Raw genomic sequence first — 22,988 nt, forward strand, 5'->3', positions numbered from 1 at the left:
TGGTGACAACTCTATCAGTCCTTAAAACTGCATTAGCAATTAGCCTGCTGAAATATTAAAGATAATAGTTACAGCTCTAACAACATACCATTATATGGTGATTCACAGACTGAAAGCATAACTAATTATAGACTGAATTTTGCAGCAAATACATTGGTAGGGCTTGAGACAATATTTAAAGGCATGTGTGGGCAGTTACAAAATACTTCCAGAAACCTGAACAAAGACTTTTGCAGAGGATTATAAAACCAAGCCTTTGAAGAGCAGAAGTAGCGTGTTAGCTGTGTCCTTACCTCAGACCATATTACTACACTGTCACTTGCTTAGCAGTGGATTAAAGTGCTTTGTACTGGAATCCTATTAGTGGCTAACACCAACATAATACAAATTCTGGATCTTGGAGGCGCAATGTTGCAGTCATGTCCTGCCTGTAGCACTGTTGTAGAGAGAGGGTAGGAAAAATATTTTAAAAGAACAATGACTTTGAAACATTTCTGCACAATCTTTAAAGAATGTGTCTGTTGCTACCATTTTCCTGCCACAGGTTTTTGTGTTACTAATAGTCTGTTCAAAGCTAATAAACACACACAGATAGAGAAATGTTAATAATGTCAGGGAAGAGGGCAATGAGGGTCACCTGTACTTGCTCACAAGGGCTTAGTTGTGTCATTAGGTACAATGTCCTCCCATCCTCCCCAGGGAAGGGTTAGCATTCAGGTGACCTGCTCCAGCAGGGGACTGAGCCTTAGAAACACTGCTATATCCAATGCTTTTTCCCTTAGGTGCAAATTGCAACTTTTATCTTCACAGTCTATAATTTTGCTGACCCACTTGTATGTGTGATAGAATGAGAAGAGATACCAGCAAAACAGTCTTTACTCCCTAGGTCTAGCCTGTGGCAGACATGCCCATGTATTGCACAGAACCAGGCTGCAAACTTGCCCTGAATTACTGCAGAGATTCAGAGATGCACATCAATATTGATCTGGCAGAATGGCTCTGGTATCCTGCTCTGGATCCCAGGATACAGACTTGAGTCTCAGCCCAGACCGAAAGGCAAGGAAATGTACCTGCAGATCCATCAGCTGTAAACTCAACACATCTCCGAAAATGTCCTCAAAGATTATGGTTTTATGGTCAAGAGCAAGTTTTCAAAGCCTGAGGTTCCTCAATTCTCCCTTTACTACGTGGTGTCCGGGGTCTCACATAATGCCCTGCACACAGTTCAGAAGCACGCACACAGGTGTGTAGGCCCATTTGAGATGTCCTTTGGGATTTTGTGCTGCTACCAGCTGCTACTCTGGAGGTCTGAAGGTGTGTTTCTGGTCACATTCTGGATCACATCTACCAGAAATATGTGTATGTATGCTTTGGTTATCTTAAGGCATCTCAAATGGAGCTGGACACCTATGACTGGGTCACGGAATCTCACCCATTGAACGTTAGTCAATACCATCAGTGGGATTCAGCTCTTCCTAAAGCAGGTGCCTCCTGATGCGACCATGTCTCACTCTACTGTCTGGATCTTCACAGATGGGAATAGCATAAACTTGTACTGTACATGTAGGTATTTTAACTGAGTACCTGCATCTGTGAGCTGCTCCCTAGGGGACAGCTAAGGAACTCAACACGATGTCTGGCAATTGATTTTTCAAATTTCTTTAGATTTCAGATGCAAATTTTAATTGGGTCACCATGCACAGCGAGGGTCACAGGCTCACCCTCCAAAATGTATTAAACCTTTTACTCCTTTACCACTGTCACTAGCATACTGAAGGTGCCTGTGAACCTGGCCTCCTCTGGGAGTTCATATTCAAGAATCCTGCTTTAACCATTTGGAAAAAAAGCTATTCTACAATCTTTGATTACATTTCTGGTATCATTTCTCTGCTTCATACTTGTCAAGGTAGATTTAAAACAAAAGCCCACAAGAATCAAGTCAATCCTGGTGGTATTTTCTACCAGTAGCCACCCAGATTACTATTTAATTTTAGCCACAAAATAGTTTTCACAGTACATTTCTCAGTAGCCTTGTCTAAGATTCAAAGCAGACAATCTTTTATAACGTGGCTGTCTGCCACAACAACATTCCTGGTCCAGTTTCCATTTATTAATATTTATTGTTGCCAGTTTTTAGCCTCTTCATAGCAAAATACAGGCTTATAAAGAGATTAAAAGTGTCTTAAGAGACAAAGGCAATATTATGAAGAGCAAAATGGTTCTAAATTTCCAAGCGGTATTCTATATTGTACCTAGCAAAAAAATAAAATAAAATAAAAAAATCCCTGATGTAGCTGCGTTTCTCAAGTAATAGCATTAGTACTTGCAGTCCCAAGTGTCATCATCTCATTTCAGCTGTAGCATATTGTTTGTAAAGACTCTAAAGAAGAATATCTGGGCATAAAGCTTTCCTCTGTCTGATAACTTAAACTTCAAACAGGACTTAGCTGAATCATCAAGATCTGCTGATCAGTCTTCTTAATGGGCTTCAAGATTCGATATTTATTCTCTACCTTCTAAAATTCACATATTTTATCTCAATGGAGTTTCTTCCCTTCCTAGTTATTCATGATGCCATCATTCTTGTATGCACATACCCATACACCAAATTAGTCAAGTTCCTTGTAACTAGAGATGACGTATTTTGAACTGATAACTTCTTTCTGAGCAGTAAATACTGGAATTACTGGTTAAAAACTCTGTTGCCTAAATTGTTCAGAAGGTCAAACTGCACTAACAAACTACTGGTTAGCCTTATACTCCAGGAATAAATGTTAGAACTGGGGCAGTGCTGCAAGTGATGCATCTTGGTGGTTTTACAAGATAGTACCTCTACAAAATTATGTCCAAAAGAAGCCAGGGACTGCATCCAGGAATCACCAAATATGGATTAATCTTCCTTAGCTTTAAGCCAGACCTTTACATTCTCTTTATAGTAAATGAAAGAAAAATAGATATTCCAAAGCCACAATCTTTCCAGCTTCAGAGATCTACTTCCTCCAAAACAGGCCAGTGCAGTCTATATCCACCTTCCTTCCTTGGCTCACACAGGAAAGCAGGTGACAGCCCCAGATGAATCCAACACTATGCACAATTTCCCTACCCATGGTCAAGTGATGTTCACAGCCTAAATAAACTCTGAACCCACCAGGCAGATTCATTCGCTTCTTGTAGACCAGCTGGGGCATGGAAGATCAATTTTTTCCAGGCTCCCACTTAAACTTAGATAAAAAGGCATTTTTATTTATGCATTTATTTTAAACATTCCTTAGCACCTTCCACCAGCAGGCACACAAACAGAAATCAGCTGCTGGAGGATATGATGAAGCCTGTCCAAAAATGCAATTCAGCTTAAAGAAATTCTCTTTGGTTTTGCTTGCAACAGGTCATGAGAGATCTTTCCTATGGTAGGGGTGCGGTTACTTGTCTTTTACCCTCAAACAACCTCTGTTTGTGAGGATGGGTGGCTAAGGCAGTCCATATCATAAGTTTATAGGAGGGCAACTTGCTCCAGGCTTGACTGAAATAGGAATCATTGCACTGACCTTGCAAATGAATCCAAAGAAAAGATCTGTGACAACTGTACAGTAAAATTCAGGACAAGAGTTCATGACTAGGTGGGCAACTTTCGTGTTTACTTTTAGGTTTTAATTCTGTAAAAAAAAAAAAAACTAGCTCATTAGCTGCTAAATCTCATTTTCTCATTTTACTCCCTCGTAATTTTTGAGTCCTGAGGTATTTAAAAAGGGCTTATCATGACAAACAACGAAACAAATAAAGCTAATACAGCATCCTTTCATTTGCCTTTGGTGTGGTACATGAAAATAGTCCCTATTTTAGAAAGCTTTTTCTTCGTGAATCAACACCATTAGCAATCAAAGAAACAGCTACGAGCACCAAGTGCAAATGTTTGAACTTCTCTAATTTGCATGTCATTAATAAGGGGCCTGGCACAGTTTGGTCAGAAAGTTTTCTGTGGAAGTTCCCATTGCTGTTACAGCTTGAATCACGGTAGCAATGATGAGATGCCCAGTTATGACTAATTTAGTTTTTAGGGAGCTGGGAGCCACATTTAGCACCTGGGGCTTGGCCGCTGCTGCTTGAACCTCCACTTGCACAAATATCCCTCAGGGAGGAGGCAGAGTTTGAAACCACTCCAGCAAGATCTCATTTTCCCCTATATATTCATCGCTGAGCATAGGTCAGCCACCCATTTTATTTCTCCTAGCTTTTGTTATTGGATTACTGGACTTTTACAAAATCCCGTCCTCAAAATTCAATTCTTGTGCCCTGAGGTCTAGGAAGCAAGGAGTAAAAACAGGCAGCTGTCACTGAATTATCTGTAGATTGCTGTTGGGAAGCAGAATAAAATACTTCATGCCATACAGACAGAGCCAGAGATGATGAAAAAAAAAATATCAAACACCAAATCAAAAAAAAACTAGTGGACTTGGCTAGTCAGATTTTCCCTATTTTCTACCTCTAAAATTCGTGATCCGTGTGGTTATTCTCATCACCTCGATGACTTGCAATAATCAACAGAGTGACACGAACCGAACCGACAACCAGAGAAAATAACTCTGACACTTTTGATTAAAAATAATCAATAATGCAGCATGGACGGCTTCAGCAGGTAGGGAGGGCTGATGACTCAAGGACCGTGATGGGAAAGGCCAAGCGAGTGAGAGGCTGAGCAGGTTTCCCTTCCTCTCCCGTGGCTGAAAGCAGGAGAGCGGGGACACGACCGCGGTTCGCGGGCCGGCGCAATAACTCTGCCCAATATTGCAATCTGTAGTTCGCTGACCACAAATGATTACAGCGTGTCTCTCATGCGTGCAGTCATTTTCCATCCTGATTCAGCGGGATTCCAAGGAGCAACCCCAAGAAACCATAGCCCTGGTCAGAAAAACAAACTAAAAGGCGAAATCACCACCTCCTGATTCCCCGCGTAATTTTTAAGTGGCATGTTTGAGAGTCGGTTTTAAAATATCTTTTGGATCTAGCCACAGGAGTGTCCACCTCAGTGGTTCAACTGTGAAATGGCCTCATCCTTAAAGAGGTAATTTAAGACAATATCCAATAAAAAAAAAAAAGTAATCTGCCAGCAGACAACTTCTGCACACACTTTTGCCCCAGCTCAGAAAGGTGCTGAGGGGCAGGTTGGGTCCCCTCAGATCATGCTGTTGCTCCCACACCTTGCAGAAGCCCTAGAATCCCAGCTGTGGCCAAGCAATCAATGTGACATTAAGAGAAAGATGTGTCTTCAAAGAGAATAAACCCACAAAAAAGCAGGAGCTCCAGGAATTTGCACAGGTAGAATTTTTATCAAGTAGGCAAAGTTTAAATGGTATGTTTTTTCCTTTATTTTAATTGAAGAAGGAAAAGTGGGTGTAGGGGGAGAAGAAGAGAGCGACCCCAATGGTACCCAAAAAACTCTTTGTTCATTTCCCAAAAAACTCTTTTTTGTTTGTTTGTTTTCCCCATTTAAAGCAGTCCACGTTGCTTAAAAACTGACGAAAATGTCATCAAATGTGTTCTGAAGATGTGCCGGCCACAAGAGCTGGGATCATTGCTCTCCTGGAGTTGGGAAGCTGTGACAACCCACCCTCATGCAAGAGGCTCCAAACCTATTTGCTGTGACATCTGGACCCATGTCCAACTTTCCAGGCCACTCAGGCACACGCAGTCCCCTTTCCCAACCAGTGCTCAGGCACTGCCAGCTCTTTGGTCCCCATGAATGTCCCTAGAAGTGGGACAGCTGAGGAGAGGGAGATCTCCTGGTGGAGCTTGGACTTGTGCCGTCTGGTGTGTAAGGTGTATCAAAACACTAAAAACTCCTCAGTTTTTACTCTGGGTGCAGGGGGAGCTTCTCAGCTGTTACGTTGTCCTCTAGGCTTGCTGGTCTTTCCGTCTGTTCCAGTATGATCCCACTGGTACCAGTCAGCTGGCAGGCTCCAAACACCACCATCCTCAAACAACCCCCTGGCTTAGCCCCAGGCCAGAACGGGGCTGTGAAGAGACCCGTAATTGTTCAAATATTCCCTGCGTGAAGCAAATTTTACATGAATATTTCATACAGGCAATTTTCAGTGGAGAGTAGCAATTTAGTTAAATCTGCTCTACCCAGAAGTTGCCACCTGTGCTGGCCACCAGAAATTACAGAAATAGCGCTGGTCTTCCCAACGCAAGATGGATGATTTATCTGTAATTTAATATTCTCCTGTTCTGTTTTTACTGCAGGCAGCAGCATTCTCTGCTGTTGACACTGCAGTCCAGATGAGTTTTAATTCTGTTCAGCTACACAAACATACACACTTGTTCCTCCAGCAGTCAGCAACAAAAGCAAAACAGACTCAACTTTTATAGGCATCAAACACAGCCCACATACTCGAGTTACATAAAAACGTTTGGCACAGTACAAAATTTATGGCAACCCTTTTAGTACAAGATGCATCACAGCAAAATCTTGCTTTGACTAACTGTTTGATATTCTCATGTAGCCATTACTGCTAACAGGATTCATAAGTCACATTCCTTTAGCATATGTAACTTTAAAGAGGACCATTCATATCATATTTAAATCTTACTATAAATTTTCCTGGAGGAAAATCTGCAGAAGATGCAGTCATCCTTACCCACCAAGGGAAACAGAAGTCCAATTTACAATATTGTAAAAGATTTGGACTCAAGGATGAAAAGGAAATATTATTTTTTGCGATGTTTGTGGAGTTTCTGTTAAAATAAAATAAAGCTTGTACCTCCAATAAGAATGCGGGTGCTGTGCCAGTGCAAACACGCTAACAGCATGGTGCCATGTAGAGGTACAACTGGGAGCAAGAGAATAAGTTCCAGGAGATCCTGGCTGATTGCTGGGATGTAGAGAGGGAAATAAGAGCGGTGAATTCCCAGCAGGAAGCAGACTCATCTTCCTAAGGGGAAAGAAAGAAAATCTATCTACCACTGCCACCGATGTCCCATCCTGTGGTAAAAATGCTGGCGTTCCTTCCAACCTTGACATTTCTGCTGTCTTGTATGATGGCATGAAGAGTACAGAAGGGGATAAGCCCACCATAACTGCCAGAGCTGAAGCAGCTGAGGTTGCTGTTCTTCAGCAGATACCTAGAAGTTAAATTTCATCTCCTGCAAAGCAAGGGAAAAATTCACCCAAACTGTCATGGAAGAGCATGGGAGAGACATCTTTTTCTGCTTCCCAGCAAAGTCCTGCACGCTGCCAATGGAAGATTCCAAAAGGAAACCTTCCCCCGAACTGTGATATTGATATGTAGAACCAAAAATAAAGTTTGTTTCATCAGAGGACTGCATCTTGAGATATTTTGCATTGGGTTTTAGACGGGAATACTGACAAACCCGACTTAATGCAAAGAGGGAGTCAAAGATCTAATCCGACCCCTCTTGCACACACCAGTTTAGGACACAGCACAGCTCGTACTTGCTGCTTACCAGCAGGACACCTTCAGATAACTCGATTCTGGCAATAGGACTTTTTCTAATCACAGCAGCCTCCACCACCAGATGTTGTGCCCTGGAAGCCCTCGATGTGGCTTTTCACACTGTGGTGCCTTTGTAAGTGCTGTAACTCATAGCTGCTCTGTATAGGAAGACAAGGTAAAAATTAAGACACTTTATGTGAAGCTTTGAATGCCGCTCCAAGGGAAAGCTGCTTTCGCATTCAGACTGGCAGAACCAGGATTGAAACTCATAAAACTGTGGTGGAAGGAGAGATGGGAAACAAGTGAGGAGGAGAGAAAATGTGTTTCTTCCAGGTCCTTTCAGCCTGATGCCTGGAGGACAGAGGAGGCAACTAGTCCCTTAGATCGCTCACATGATGTCTCACATGAGATTCAATGGAAATCACAAACTACGCCTTGTTAACAAAATAAACCAAGCAGTGCTGCAGAGATAAGGGAGGGCCAAAACAAATTGAAAACCCTCTGGTGGCCCTGTATTGTCACCTGCATGGGACCTCTTCAGAGGACTAAAGCATCACCTCTGAATGGCTATCAGGCGCGGTTCCACAGCTGAGCATCCCCAAACACATTGCTTTGTTACCATGGTGGGACTTCTGCCCCAAAAGAAGGAAAGCTCCATCACTGGCCCTCCTACACCTCCAGAGACATGGGCTCTCAGGAGAATCCATACCTAGGTGTCCCAGAGCACATTCCCCTCTCCTGCCAGAGCTGTACCACAAGGAAAGGATGGATCCAGAAGGCAAACTTGTCTGCTGACCATGCCCCTAAGTGTCCTGGTTCTGGAAGCTCTCATCTGGGTGGCAGTGGTCCACTTCCTTGCACCCTGGATGAGTTCTCCACCTTTCCTAGAACCTTTTTTATGCAAACACACATGCAGTGCTGGAGCTGGGACGGATGCTCCCCCCACGTTCCCGCTCCATAATGTGTACTGCAACCTCTCACCTCCACTGCTCTGCTCTCTTAGTCCTCTGTGTTACTGGAAGGAAAGCAGTCCCACATATTCAAGTCATTTTTTATGAGTTGTGAAACAGTTAAGTATCCAATGAAAATGAATTTTGACCCTTTTAAATTATAATAAACATTTAAAAGTATTGTTGAAGTTTGACTTTCAAGCATGCAAATTAAACAGTGGTAGAAAACGCATTTTGTTGACATTCTGTACAAATAGGAACTGAACACTTCAGCCAGTCAGTGACATTTTCAAAACCATTTTCTCTATGGCTGATTTCCTTAACTGTAGTACAGGTGACTGAGAGAACACTCAGTGTTTAAGTCAAAGGGGTAGCAGTGAGACAACTGCAGTGCTGAGTTAGCAGGCGGATGTCACACAGGAGATGCTCAACCTGCTCCTCCCAAGGTCTGGGATCCCAGCTCCATGCTGTCTCCATACCTGTACAAGCTTCCAGCTCCCTTTAATCACAGCTGTATCCCCTCTGCTTATCCCTCTCTATCAGTCTCCTCATTTCCTTCTCAGAAAGTATGAACCTTATCACCTGAAGATGAGCCTTTATACTGCAAGCATATCCAAAAGCTTGTTACAGGAATTAGAGAAAGATACTGGAAGTCAGAAAAAAACAAACTAAATTAAACAAAAACAATCACACAAACAACCATATGAAGCTTCTCTCCTTCAGATGTCATCACTCCACATTCAAGAGCCCAAGTAAACCTCAACAAGATACATGGGTAAAATTAACCATACCTTGTGCTTTAGCTGCATTTCTGCTTGTTTGTCCCAGGGAGCACCCACCATGGCTGTGATTAAATGTCTCACGGAGAAGAGCAGTTCCTCTCCTTGAACAGAACAGGCTTGATCTGCAGTTTCCTGCAGCCCCATTTCCTTGGATTTCATACCACCTCCCCTCCCCAAATCCTTCCCCACACCCCCCTTGCTTTCCTTCTGCAGCATCCTTAGGCCCTCACTTGGTCCTCTGCTTATGCTGCCACCTGAGTTAAGGTCATCACCAGCCAGAACCATCAGCCACAATGTCCTTTAGGTACAATTATGCTGCTACCAATAAATTCGCTGAAATATGAGAGCAAGTACTCGGCCCTGGGAAGACACAGGGGATCCTCTTACGTTATACTGGGTGCCATGTACAGGCAATGGCTTGTGAAAAGGGAACAAGTTGCAAGAAAATGAACATGAGTGCCTGGAGAACTGACTTCAGATTTTTCCTGGCTTAGGAAATGATTGCTCACAACGTCACTTGCAATGCAGTCAGATTCAGACCCGCGTCACCAGTTTTGCCTTCCTTTGAAGCTGAATGCAAAGTCCTGGACAATCATTGCTGCTCCACAGTGAGTTTAACTGATGTGAGTAAAAGCCACTGCTGTCAAAAAGAAAGGCAGTGTTTAAAATAGAGCTGCTAACCTTCTGCCCTTGAAGTTACTGGTCACATTTCCTTTTTCTTTCAGCATGAAGAGATCCAGGCCTAGAGTACCTGCAGATGGAAAATCTTAGAAGCCAGCCATACTTAAAATTAAAATCAAGATTTTAGCAAATGCATTTCCTTTAATTAACAGTGGTACAAAAAAAATAAAGTAACACATCTCTGTTTTTGCATGTGTTCAGAATTCACTACTGTGGTTTTTACCTCTATTTTTTATTTAAATAGTCTTTGTTGTGGAGAAAAGAGTCCCTTTGATGTTAGAGTTGACCTTTGCGTTTACTCTACATAATTTTCTTTTCTCTGAGGAATGTTTCCAGCCCTGCAAAAGATGTAAAAATAAATCCAACCCTTTTCAGTAACCTTAGAAGCATCCTACATTTATATCAGTGTACAATGGTAAACAGATTTGTGATCAGCATATTAATTTTTCCCAACAAGCTGTATTGTATTAAACTGTGGTTTTGCAGAAATAAGAACCCCCCTTTGAAAACTTGCTCCTAACTTACTCACTAGGCTCCTGTAAGATTTTGGTTTAGCTAATTGTAAATTATCTTTTAATGAATCCACCTTCCGAGTATTAGGGAGGTAGTTATACTTCTGGTAGGGAACACGTGAGGGGGAAAATTCTCACATGGGTATTTAGGATCATACTGTATAAACAATTACAGCATTCAGTGTCTGCAAAAAATCAAGTGGCAAATCAGCAGTGAATATCAATTATACATCTGCTGCATCGCAGAGGCAGATGGCACTTTAATTGTACATCAGAAACATTATGGACAATTTTCCCCAACCCAGCCTCATTGAAATAGTGGTTTTAGCACCTAAAATATCAAGGCAGGCTATGCAACGCAATGACTCATCACTAAGAATTCATTTCTTTTTGAAAATAAATATTCCACCAGTAAACCACTAATCATCTGCAAGATTTGTAACTCTCAGGCAGCAAATCCTGCTATCTTGATGTAGGTAAGGACTTGTATTGATGAAAAGCAATAGGGCGACTGCATGGGTCACATCTCCCAGCTCAGAGTGTGAAATTGTCTAAGAGCAGAATTTGGAAGAAATGTCACAGAGATAAGTAGAATAATATGGATTTACACTCCCTTCCCCACTTGATTGTAAGAGAACAAAGATCAAATCCTCCTTCTTCAGACAGGAATAGTTTTCTGCAATGGTTCAAGTTTTATGGAACTTAAAGAGACTCAATACTACAACTATTGACCATGGAGAAATCAATTCACATGAGACTACGTATGGAAAGAATGACTCTGGCTAGCCAGAGGCAGTTATATTAATGAACAAATACCCAAAGTGTTGCGAATGCCTACTTAATTAAAGATTATTAAAAATTAAAATTGACTGTTCTTTTACTCAGAGATGACAATTTATTATTGTGTGTGTGTACGCTTTGACAATAAATCCACCCCTACTTTATTACACACAGTCAATCATGCAGATTTCGAAGTGAATTTGTTTCTTACTCCCATTGTATACAGAACTCCTGTGCTTCTGTTTGTTTGTTTGTTTGCTTTTGGTTGGTTGCTTGGATTTTGTTTTGTTTTGTTTTTGTCGTCTATTCACATTCATTACTTTGCACAGTCATACAATCTTAAAAATGTCCAGTAAACCTCTGGCATTGGTTTACATTTCATTGTGCAAGAGAATACCCCAGATTTCTTCCTCTCCTCACCAAAAATATTTGGGGCTAGCCGCAACAGACACTTTTTATCTGCAGCATGAGCACAGATACATTTGGTTGGGAGAAATGTAGGATCGCAGTGCCTGAAACCTGTATTTGGAAGTGGTATCTCAGGGAAACCTCTAAACATAAACAAACCAAAACAAAACATTCAAAATAGCATCCATGTCCAAGACAGCAGACACCCTCTGGACTTCACAGCAAAGGTTTAATTCCTACTGGTGAATCAAAGCTTCCAGAGAAATTTCTCATGGATGATTCTTTAACTCCTCGAATTTAAATGATGCTTCAAAAAATGGGAAGCTACCTAAAATGATGTAAGCACTCTCTCTCCAAAGAAGCTCAGAAGTAAACCTGTTGAAATAATGGCTCGGAATATCCCCATGATACAAAATCTTTTCTGTTGGAACCAATGCAAGAAGCACATTTAATTTTTTTCCTCTTGCAGGGCACTGGACAGCAAAGAGGCTATATCTGATAGATACAGAGGAGGAAGAGAATTCAAGAGGAGCAATACATCAGAAGTAGAGGACTCTGAACCAATAAGCTTTTGCTTAAATACTGCAGTACAGATAATGAAAAAAATTGTTTCTATAGCAATGAAGAGGATAATACAGGTCTCTTCTTATGGAATTGTTTAACTCCTAACTCCAAAACAAAACTTCAAAGAGGGGGAAAGAACACTGCTAGGAACTTCAGCAAGTTACAAAATATCTCCATCATTTTTCTTGTGCCATCACTGTATCTTCTGCTGCCTCTAATTTTGTTTAATTAGAGCTGAAGTGGTTCCTTGCAATCTCATGAAAGCTTTCAAATACTGATTCAAGGACGTTGGTTTGCGTGAAATACTCACCCTTGCTTTAAACATGATTAAAGAAAAGAGCATTCAGCATAAACCTGTATTTATAATAGCAAGCAAGTAGTAAGTAAGTGATAGTGTTATTGTCTTTTTAAAAGAAGGAACTGAAATATATTTTTTATTATTCTTTTCCTTTCATTAGCAGTTCCTTTGTCTTTAACTGGAAAATAAGTAGTTTTCAACCACAGTATTCTGCCACGGGAAGAGGGACAGCAAAAAGCAAATTTCCCCATAGCTCCTGTCTGAGCTGGAAGTTAGAAACCCTTTTGCAGGCAGTAGGATAACTAGGAGGCTCTTGCTAGTTTTCATAAGGAGGCTGATTTTGGTCCATCAACAAAAACTTGAAGGCAAATAAATAAGTAAATAATGAAAAAAAATCAAGCCAGAGATATCAAGACACAAACACCACTGATCCGACACGCAGCAACAAGCTCCCTGGGGTGCATGCCTTGCTGCTAGAGAAACCAAAAAATGGGAGCGGAGAGGTTTTTGCTCAGTCCTCGTCCCCTGGGACTGCCAACACAACCTGTGCTGATCCTCTGGAAAGGCTGGCATTTTTCGCCCTGTAAAGCTAGATGATCATCCTCTCAAACACTTAAGCCATTTGGTCTCTGTTTTTCAGAATGTGGGCAAACTCTAATCTTCCAAAAAAATCAATGTCAATGCAGAACAATTGAGAACAGTCTTGGCTCCCTGATCACTGAAAAGGGAACAGAATAGGGAAAATGGGTTTTTGAAGAGCTCATGCCAACTTTTTTTTTTTCTATTTCAATAGCTTATATAACAGCAGTAATAATGACCTTCACTAGACATTTCCTTGAGTACTAATGACCTGGGGTTAATGGCCCAAAGCATAGTTTTATGCAGTCAGCTATCACAGCCAGCAATTAATTACCAGGAAATACAATGTGCTCTGACCACTACAGCTCAATTAGCCTCATATTATTCAAAAATGAAAAACATCTCGATCTTATTTACTGTGAAGCTGTCCCAGATTTTACTTTAATATATTAGTGAGAAAAAAAAGAATAGCTAGAACCTATATTAAGCCAAACATATGTTCTACAACACTCCTCCATTAGCTTCACACAAATTACAAATTACAGGGAACCAAACCAGAGTGTCTTGCAATACAAGGATCATCACAGCCGGCCCACAGATGGAAAAATATTGCGGAGCAGGGCTCTGGGTGAGTTCTGCTTCTGTACTAGCAAAACCTCCCCAGAAATAATTTTCAGCTCTCTGGTGGCTGTAAATGGGCAGAGAGAAGGGACGCCAGAGGAGGAGTCACTGGAAGGGGAAGGGATATTCTGCTTTTACCAAGGTGATAAAATATCTCTGTACCCAAAACAGATTTACAAAGAATATCAGGGTAGATTAGTTTTGCACCCAGCTTTATGCACTCCTGGCTTCCTTCCATTCATTACATTTGATTATTTCAGCAGCGTGTCCTGAAAACAAAGCACCTTAGTTTCAAATCTCATTGTTCCTAGTTAGTTGTTGGAATTTTAGCATTATCACTAGTTTTTTGGAGTCTTAAAAGACTAAAGCCGGACACTAGGGATAAATTTAGGAGGTGCTGGTTTTAATCTGGGGATTCCTAGCTTTAATCCCACGAAGGATGTAATAAACTGCTAACATTTTGTGTATAGGTTTGTCCCTCTAAATAAGTTTATAGTTTTCACTACTGCTTTTCTTTCCATGAAATACAGACAAACAGATTTCTGTGGATTTCTTCATGTCTGGGAGTCTTCTTGAGGAAGATCTGGTACCACACTGCCTTCCAGCAAGGCTTTGGAAATGCCACTTGGTCCCAGGCATTGCTGCTGGACAAGTGTGTGCTAACTGTGCTCTCAGTGGGAATAACAAATGAGATGTGACCCTTCAGAAGGAAAGTAGGAGCTTTTTGTTACAAACTTTGAGAATTTCAGCTTCAGGCCAAGCCAGGAATTCATTTAAACAAAAGAATTTATACCATTTGAAGGTGATGATGTGTTTGGGTTAGTTTGTTACTCACCACCATTAAAATCTCTTTATGAAGTGATTGATTTCAACCCCCTTCTGCAAGTTTCTCTGCTTGTTGATATTTTAAAAAGGGATGATTGAGGGATATGGGGAAAAAATGATGTATCTCCTTGAAGGGAAGATGTTTACCTGAATTTTGCCATTAATGGCAAGAGTGGAAACACCCATTCTCTGGCAGCAATTACAGGGGTTATGTAGAGCAGGGGACAGCACGCTGGCTGGAAAGAGACTAAAAACTTGGTCCCGTCCCCCTGCCCACCCGACATCCATCTGGGGGCTTCTGTTTTCAGGAAGACACACGAAAAGAAGTGGCTGTTGCAGTTGTTTGGTGGAGTTGATGACTATGTGTGACCAGCCACCTGAGCACAACAGCTACGGGCGCCAAATCACAAAAATTTGCATTTTTGTGGGATTTACTGGGGAAGGATCCATGTGGGATTTGTGTAAGTCTCTGAGCCCTGATGTGCTAACCACATTAGCCTGGCGGGGGCTGGATCTTTGCCACGCTGAGAAGTTAAGAGTTCAGTAATTACGGAAGTATGACATTCATAACCAGAAGGCAAAGAACTGAATAATTGCAATTGCCCAATATTACAAGTCCTTCCTATGTATGAGTAGCTATTCATAGCCCTGCATATTAATTATGGTAATTACAGCATTTCTAACATTTTATTTTGGTTTGATGATATCAGTCAACTTTTCCACTACATTTCATTAAAAAAAAAAAAAGTAGTGACGTTATTCTTTTATATATGGTCAAAAGGAGTTGTCATCTTTAGTGATCTATTCAATCTGTCAATATATTACTTTCCCCCAACCACAGAAAGGCTCTAATTAAACTTAATGATCATTTACTCAAATGCCCACTAATTCACTTCCACAAATAGCCATGCTCTATACCATGATACAAAAATAATAATAATAAAAATCAATGGCTGTGCATTTCTGACAAGATAATTTTCTCAGACATTCAGAATGAGCAGCTGGAATAAAAGGCATAGCAATATTCATAATGAAGGAAAAAAAAAAAAAAAGATAATAGACCTGTAATCCCTCTTACTCTTGTTTTAAAGTGTGGTAATAAATGGGAGAATTCAGATGTGCAAGCATTATGGTCTGCTTCTCCTACAAGATTTCAAGATTTTAAAAAAACTTACGTGCAGAGGAACAAGGAAAAAGCAAAATGCTGGCATGCAGAACAGCAGAATCGAAGGGATAATGATTTTGTAGTCCTGCAGCTCAGATGGGTAAAAGGTGACAACCACCACAAAGAAGCCAAGAGCAATCCTGGGAGGTGTTTAATCTCATTCAGCTGAATTAAATCACTGTTTGAAGTGTTACTGTGAGTTTAAGGAGGCATGCAGTGTAGTTCGGGTACAATTCAGTGCTGCAAGTTCAGATGCAACTCAGAGTAACTTATCAATAAGAAATACCAAAATTCCTGGTCTGTGGTAGCAAGCAGCCACCGAGTAGGAATTGCTGCATCCTTCAAAAGAGCAACCGGCATAGCTCAGCTATTTGCTGCTCGTGAAGCCTATTAGAAAATTAGTGCCTCGATGAAATGAGGAATGAGATGAGGAGGCAGGGACCTCTGAAGGTACCGCTCCCCCCCGAGCGACCTCCGAGTGCCACCACACATCATCAGCTCTGCCTCAGGCCTTCGGGGAAGGCTGAGGACGAAGCCCACACACCTGCACGGCAGAAATATCTACAAAAGGAGCACAGAGAGGGCTGCATAACGCCCCCCTCACTGCTCAAGCCTCCCCAGAGATCTCATTTTGGACGTGAAGCTGAAGAGGGCCCGACATCAGCTGTGCGGCCGATCCCTCGGGGAAGGAGTGACTCGTTGCCAAGCAATCCTGCTGCACGGCCTCAGCCATCAAAAAGGAGCTGTGTCGTCCCTTTCCCCACACAGGGGTGACAAAAGAGCAGGGTTTGGTGTTATGGAAGGACCACGCTAGCCACGGCTCGCCTCCTGCGGGCTGCATGGCCTGTAGGTGAGGTTGCAGCCAGGAGGTTTGGAGGTCAAGGGCTTTTGCATAAAGGTGGAGATCATTTAAGGCCAAGGTGCGGCAGGCCGAAAAACGACTTCATCCTGTCACTGAAACCTTGCTGCTCCCCAGGGCTTTCATCTGATCCTCCAAGCCCAGCTGTACTGCTGCAGATCTGTATAGAGGTTTGAGACGGAGAAAATAGTCGTTGCTTTTTTGTTTTGTTTTATTGGGGGGGGGGGGTGGGGAGGGGGCAGGGTGTCCAGTCCTGTGTTTAAGAAAATACAGAGCTTCTGTATTCTGTTTCCTTAGTTTCCCCATTTTGGCTTCACTAGGGCAGACAGCAGGCATAATAAAAATATTTATCAAATGTGAAATATTTTATGAAATATCCAGAACGTTGTCAAGTCCAACACCTCTGAAGTCAACAGAGAAGGGCATGGCCTTGGTAGCACTTAGTAGCATTACGGATAATATGTATGAGTATTTTTAAGGGAGATCCTACAGAGTTTTTGTAAAGTTTCAGAAGAATGATCAGGTTAAAGACATTGATGTTGTTTTGAGGACTTCAGTTTAGCTTTGCTTGAGGAAGGATAACCCAGACGAATCGCCTTTAAAAGGGGAACCGGAAGCACAGCACTAAACTGGGATTTTCAGCAGTACTCAGGCACCAATTATTTATGTTAGAGTTTAGAGATGGGGTAGTTTTCATATAGCCTCCTGTTCCAGGTTCTGCCTCAGACAGACACTGCAAAGCCTTCAGCCCAGGAGAACAAGGGAACACTGAGGCAGGCAGCCCTCATCACAGGCCACCAGATTCTTGTGCTTCTTCCTGTGCATTGTGAACACCATGGCCTGAGATAATGCTCTGAATTCCCTGTTGGCAGCCTCTTTTTTTCCCTGTAACTACAGAGGTAACCAAGTCCAATGTGGTTAAGGTTGCATAGGATATCTCAGATACACCTTTATTCCAGCCTCAGCTTCGAATGTAACTCAGACACAAAATAATACAGTTTAGAGTGTGAAAGCATCACAGAGTGCTCTGGAACGAAATATGCTCCTCCAAAGACAAACAGTGTTTACTAAGTGCACCTGTTTTCTAAATTGTATGCTGTTATTTCTTGAAGGAAAAAAATTATACATACAGACCAGAGGACAAGGCTGGATTATAAACATGTGAGGGCTTTGATTTTTATGGGGAGGGTGAGAGAAACTAGCCAGAGCTAGCTTTTCTGAAAACAGAAAGACATGCTGCTCTTACCTACCATTTTAAGAACATTTTTGACTAACTGGTGTACACCAAGCCATATATCTTGTTCATCTGAACCTCTGTTGTCATTTAATTAGAGTTACTGTTACAACCCACAGTTGTTAGATGGTCAAATCCTTAAGATCTGTTTTTATGACACGCGATAATGTTGTCTTGAGAGACACCGGTATCATAACTTATTGTGCTGTTAAAATCTGTACAATCAGTATGTCTGCAGCTTTAAAATTTTACAACAGACTAATAAGATAGACATAAAATCCTAGTAGTATTGCACTTGCTCCCATCAGCATTAATGATCTTAACATAGCAGGTGTTTTCATTCCTAACAAGACATAGTAGGTGCTATTGCATGCTTAGATGCTCCCTCCTCTTGGTTCACGGAAGCTGAGGAAGCTCCATTTTATTCATTAGATAATGCTATAGGCAGAGCCATTTTGGGCACAGTTCAGCCCAATTTCCCCCATGATGAACCAAACTGTGCCCTTGTCTACTGTGATCTCTGCAAGGTAGAGGCAGGAGTCCTGCAAGGCCAGGCACAATCCGGAGTTATTTGCAATAAAAGTCATTCACCAGAAAGGACAAAATGTGGTTATATTTTCCAATTACAGTCTTTGTATGAAAACAACATGTTAGGAAAATGCATGTTTAAGAATCAGACTCTCCTTTATTGAGACTTTTCCCTGGCCTAGGAGAATAAATAAATAAATAAATAAATAAAAATCCAGGAAGAAGGATCATCTGAATGGTGAAAGCAAAACCAAATTAAAAACAGATTCAATCCAGATCAATCAAGGCCTTTGGATCCTCAATATTTATGTCACTAAACCAAAGTCAGAGCCATCCACTTAAGGCTACGGGTTTAATGAGATTCTGCAGTGTGCTTTTGGCTGCACACAGGAGCAGCTGGTCTGGGAGCTGCTTTAGGCCACCTCAGCGGCGTGTGCTGGGTAGCACACTGCAGGCACAGGCAAGCTGCTGTGAGCTGTCAGCATGGCTGGGACTCGGAAAAACAATGCCCTCCCTTGTGCAGCTCTCTCTGTTGGGACATGCTGATGTTAGGTACCCGTGTCCTATAGGTGGTCGTATAGGAAGGAAGCCCTGGAGACGCCCATCTCTCTTAATTGACCAAAATGTAGTTTTGGATGAGCAAACTCCTAATTTAGGTCACTCAATTCAACGCATCTAATTCCAGGAAAAAGTCAATTAATGGTTCTGTAACTTAGTCTCTTTACCTGCAAAGTGCTTTGCAGTATCCCATTGAGAAGAGGATATTTTCAGACCAAGCGTGATGCAGCACTGCCAAATGCTGCTGCCAATTACGTCTCATAAAAAGCAGAGGGTCGGATGCACCTTCTGCATGCTACTGCAGGGGAAATGCTGTACTGAAATGTTCCTCAGTGCTAAAAGACAGTTCTCTCAATGGAGAAAGCCCATCAAAGTATTAAAAGCTACTTCTGTGGACTTCCCAAAGACATCTAATCCTTTAATCTCTGGAGGGCAGCAGTTCTAGAAGAGATGCCATTATAGCTGCTCACTATGGGATGAATTATGCAAGAATTTATTATTGATTCAAGGGGAGCCTGCTCAAGCATGCAACCAAAGCCAAGGCAGAGCAGAGGGGAAAGAACCAGGTTTCCATAGTTAACTAAACTAATTCATGGCCCAAGAAAATTCTAAGGCAAAAGAGAGGTTGGCAAAGCGGAGTATTTCATATGTCTAATCACATTTTTGGCAACCATAACAAGCTTCTAGTACCAGACCATACCGGAGCAGACCCCAAGGAGTTACACAAGCCATCTCCCTCCCCAGAAATATGTCCCTACCACCCCCACCCGAACCATCCATGGGGTGGGAAACAAGGACCTCTAATCTGACCCATCTGCAGGGGGCTGGGAGGCCACAAAAACCCTGTCCAGGTCCATGCCCAAGGTGAGCAGACCCAAGGGGCCCAGGCTATGGGTCAGAGCTGCAGAACGACCCAAAACACCACAAAATGCTAACTGGGCCAATGACATGCAACCACAGAAAATCACATTTCGAAATAAGTTTTTTATGTGGGCAGCTTGGCACTGTACCAGAGCTTGACAGGGTCAGCTCAAGGAATACGTAGATGGGGGATGGAGAGAAAGAGAGGTTTAGCTTGAGATTAAAAGCATAATTACAATAAAAACATATACAGCCCAAACAATGGCAAGGGGTGGCTGGCACCCATCAATTTATCTTTAAAAGACAAAAAGAAAGGGGCTATTTAAAATGCCAGGGAGGCCAGAGGTAAGCAGGAGGAACTAAAATGAGCTTGTACAGCAGGTTAGTCCCTGGCAAGTATAAAACAAGCCATGCAGAGGTTTAATAGCGTGTTTAGCATTTTGAGTAATGGACATAAAATTTGCTTTTCTCAACTTGACCTTTGTCACCAGCCCTGGGCACCACAAAGCTATTATCCTGCGGCATGCCCTTGCAAAACTCATCATGTCTCTGAGTGCTAGGGACCATTTCCCATTGCAATCGAAAAAGAGATCAGCGATAATAATTATATATAGAGAATAAATATATATGCATCCATGCACACACACATGCTCTTTGCTTGTAACAGCTCTCCAGCAGAAATATTACAGTGACATTTAGGCAGAAAAGCATCCAGCAGAGATATTACACTAAAGCTGTCCCTTGATGCTGCTGCATAGAAAATGGCAACAGGAGTAAAAAAAAAATCAGTAAAGCTAAACAACTCTCTAATACCCTACCGAAAGGTTTTATTTTAATTGCAGCAGGACGGGGACATGTTTCTGGACTCAGCCACGTGTTATGCTAAATAATCTTCTTTGGAATATTATAAATATGCAGAAGTTTGAGAAGTAGGTCAGTAGCTCAACACGTTATAGCAAATACCTCAGGTAAATGCTGGTCATTACCGCAGTCTGCAGTCAGCAGCAGGGCTGACACGGTCTGCAGCGAGCCGAATGGCGATTCACTGCATCAGAGGACCGGTCCCCAAGTGACACAGCACCAAAAGCACCTGGCTGCAGTGAGCAACGTGCCCTTTGGACAGAAATCAAGGTCTCCTGCTCTGCGGGTAAGTGGTCACACAGTCAGCAAGGGCAGAAGGAGGGGAGAGCAGCAGGACATGAGAATTCACTGGTATGAGGAGCAAAATGAAATACCTACAGCTCGGGATAAACCCCGAATGTGAGCGCCAGCTGTGTCAGAAAGGAGACTTCAAACACCTGCCACGAGTGCCTAGCTCTCAGCTTTGGTCAGGACGCGTTAAAACCCATCGAGGGATGAGCGCTTCCGCCCGAGTCCCTCGCAAAGTTCCCCAGGACCTGTAAAAGCCAAGAGATGGCTCAGGCAAAACCCTCCCGTGGATTTTGTGCCCTGAATCCGTGCGGCGCAGCATCCCTCACCCCCCCGCCTTCCTTCCCGAGCGGATTTCAGCAGGCACTCACCATCAGCAGGCTCAGAGCAGCCTCGGGAGCACGCTGCACGGCCATCGCCTCTCTTCCTACGTACAAATCCTCCCCGCGACGCGCTCAGCCCTCGGCCCTCCGTCACGGCACGGCATCCACAGAGCCCACGGCTGGCTGCAGGGAGAGAAACCCCAAATCGGGGTCGGAGAGCGTTCGCGAGAGGAGGGGAGGGTGGGTGAGGGGGTGGGGAGGAGAGGAGGGAAGGGAATAACCTTCTCAGCCAGGGAAAGAGGCTTAAGCTAGGCCAAATTTTGCACTGGAGAGAGGAGGAAAATGAAATGCAGAGCCTGCTGGAGAAACGAGATATCGGGAGCTGCAGGATATTTAAAGCTCGGATGCACGCCCGCCACAGCGAGCAGCAGCAGCAGAGGACACATCAAACACCTACATGACAGGTTAGGTCCATGCCATCCTCCCCCTGCCCCGGCACACCGTAATTAACTGTTTTTTTTAATTGCCACTCTCCTTCCTCCACCTACATAAACGCTTAAGTCGAATAAAACTGCCGTGCCCCTGCATCTTCCTCTCTGCCCTGGCAAAGCTAGCGCAAAAGCAATGTCAAATATCGCAACGTACCGCTTCCAACAGGGGCAAACCTCTTCTCTCTTCTTGCAAAGCCCTGCTTCGCCCGTTTGTGAAAGCAGATGCCTGCATAATACAGACACGAGCAAGAGGAGCCCGACCCGGGGAGCACCTGGCGTTCACTTGACAGCAACGATTACCTTTAGCATATTGCAGCGAGAGCCACGTTATTCACTGACCCCTTTCACCTTACCACCCAAAAAAAAAAAAAAAAAAAGTCTCTTCCTCCTCCTCCTCCTTTCCAGACTCAGCTCCCCGTGGAGCTAGCACACTTCCTAGAAACATGTAATTACACAGCCCGGTCTGTCAGCGTTTTGATCAGGCTGCTGGCACCGCATGGAGACGGCAGCCAGGCACCCTCCTCCCTTCCTCCCCTTCCCTCCCCTCGCAGGGCTGCACGCTGCAGCTCCGGAGCCCAGGGACAGCAAATTGGGGAAATGCGGCCGGTTAAGATGCCCAGACAAATTAGCACCTGGTTTAAATATTAGATAGAAGATGGATTTCTTAAAGCTTTTAGGAAAAATAAGCAGCACCCCCGTGGGAAGGCCACCACTGTCACATCGACGTGGCAGAGTGAGTATCTGGGGATTCAGCAGAGCTGGAGCATCTGGAGGGCTCTGCCAGATCTACAGGAGTCCTGTTTTGTAGGGCTCAAAAGCATCCTGCACTGCAGTGCACCAACTCTTGCGTCACGCCTCTAAACAAGCAGAATTTGGGCTTTATTTCTTGAAATACTAGGCTTCATGTAATGCTAATGTCAGCGCAGCTTCCAGCTCCCACCTGCACGCTCCTCCCCTCCCCCACCATCATTTTGGAACCCAACTCAAAGTTTCAGGCAAATTCTACTGGAGAGAAACTGTCTCTGACGCACATCATTCCTGTAAGTTCCATAGAAATTGGTACAAAAGAAAATCAAATTGCTGTCTCCATGAAGGCAGGCAGCAGTAAGCCAGCCCTCGTGCTCTGCAAGCCACATCTGGCAGGTCAGTTAGGGTGCTGGAGTACTTGTTTGCCCAAATCTCTCATTGCTCACCAGTCACGATATTTTACGGACATGGAGATAAGGGAGAATTGCAGACATTGCCCTAGGAAGGTCATCCAAGACATCTGCTGCAGACCTGTGCCTCCTAGCACGCTATCCCATGAGCCAGGGGGCCATCCTTCTTGTCTTGCATAGAGGAGCTGTTGTTTCCATGTAAATGCAGAGGT

General features: G+C 43.1%; 1 protein-coding gene across 2 annotated transcripts in view; it reads right to left on the reverse strand.

Annotated features, from left to right (window-relative positions):
* The window catches only part of FRMD4A (FERM domain containing 4A), a 362,843-nt gene extending 340,878 nt beyond the window's left edge, over nucleotides 1–21,965 (reverse strand). For both annotated transcript variants that reach the window (XM_080605846.1, XM_080605838.1), the window contains exons 1-2: nucleotides 21,774–21,965; nucleotides 21,177–21,311 (exon numbers count right to left, since the gene is read on the reverse strand). In XM_080605846.1, the coding sequence (XP_080461972.1) occupies nucleotides 21,177–21,221 (45 nt within the window). In that variant the 5' untranslated portion in view covers nucleotides 21,222–21,311; nucleotides 21,774–21,965. The remainder of the gene's footprint in view (nucleotides 1–21,176; nucleotides 21,312–21,773) is intronic.
* Nucleotides 21,966–22,988: the final 1,023 nt, after the last annotated feature.

Source organism: Anser brachyrhynchus, assembly GCF_964034855.1.
Source record: "Anser brachyrhynchus genome assembly, chromosome: 1".
Classification (NCBI taxonomy): Eukaryota; Metazoa; Chordata; class Aves; order Anseriformes; family Anatidae; genus Anser; species Anser brachyrhynchus.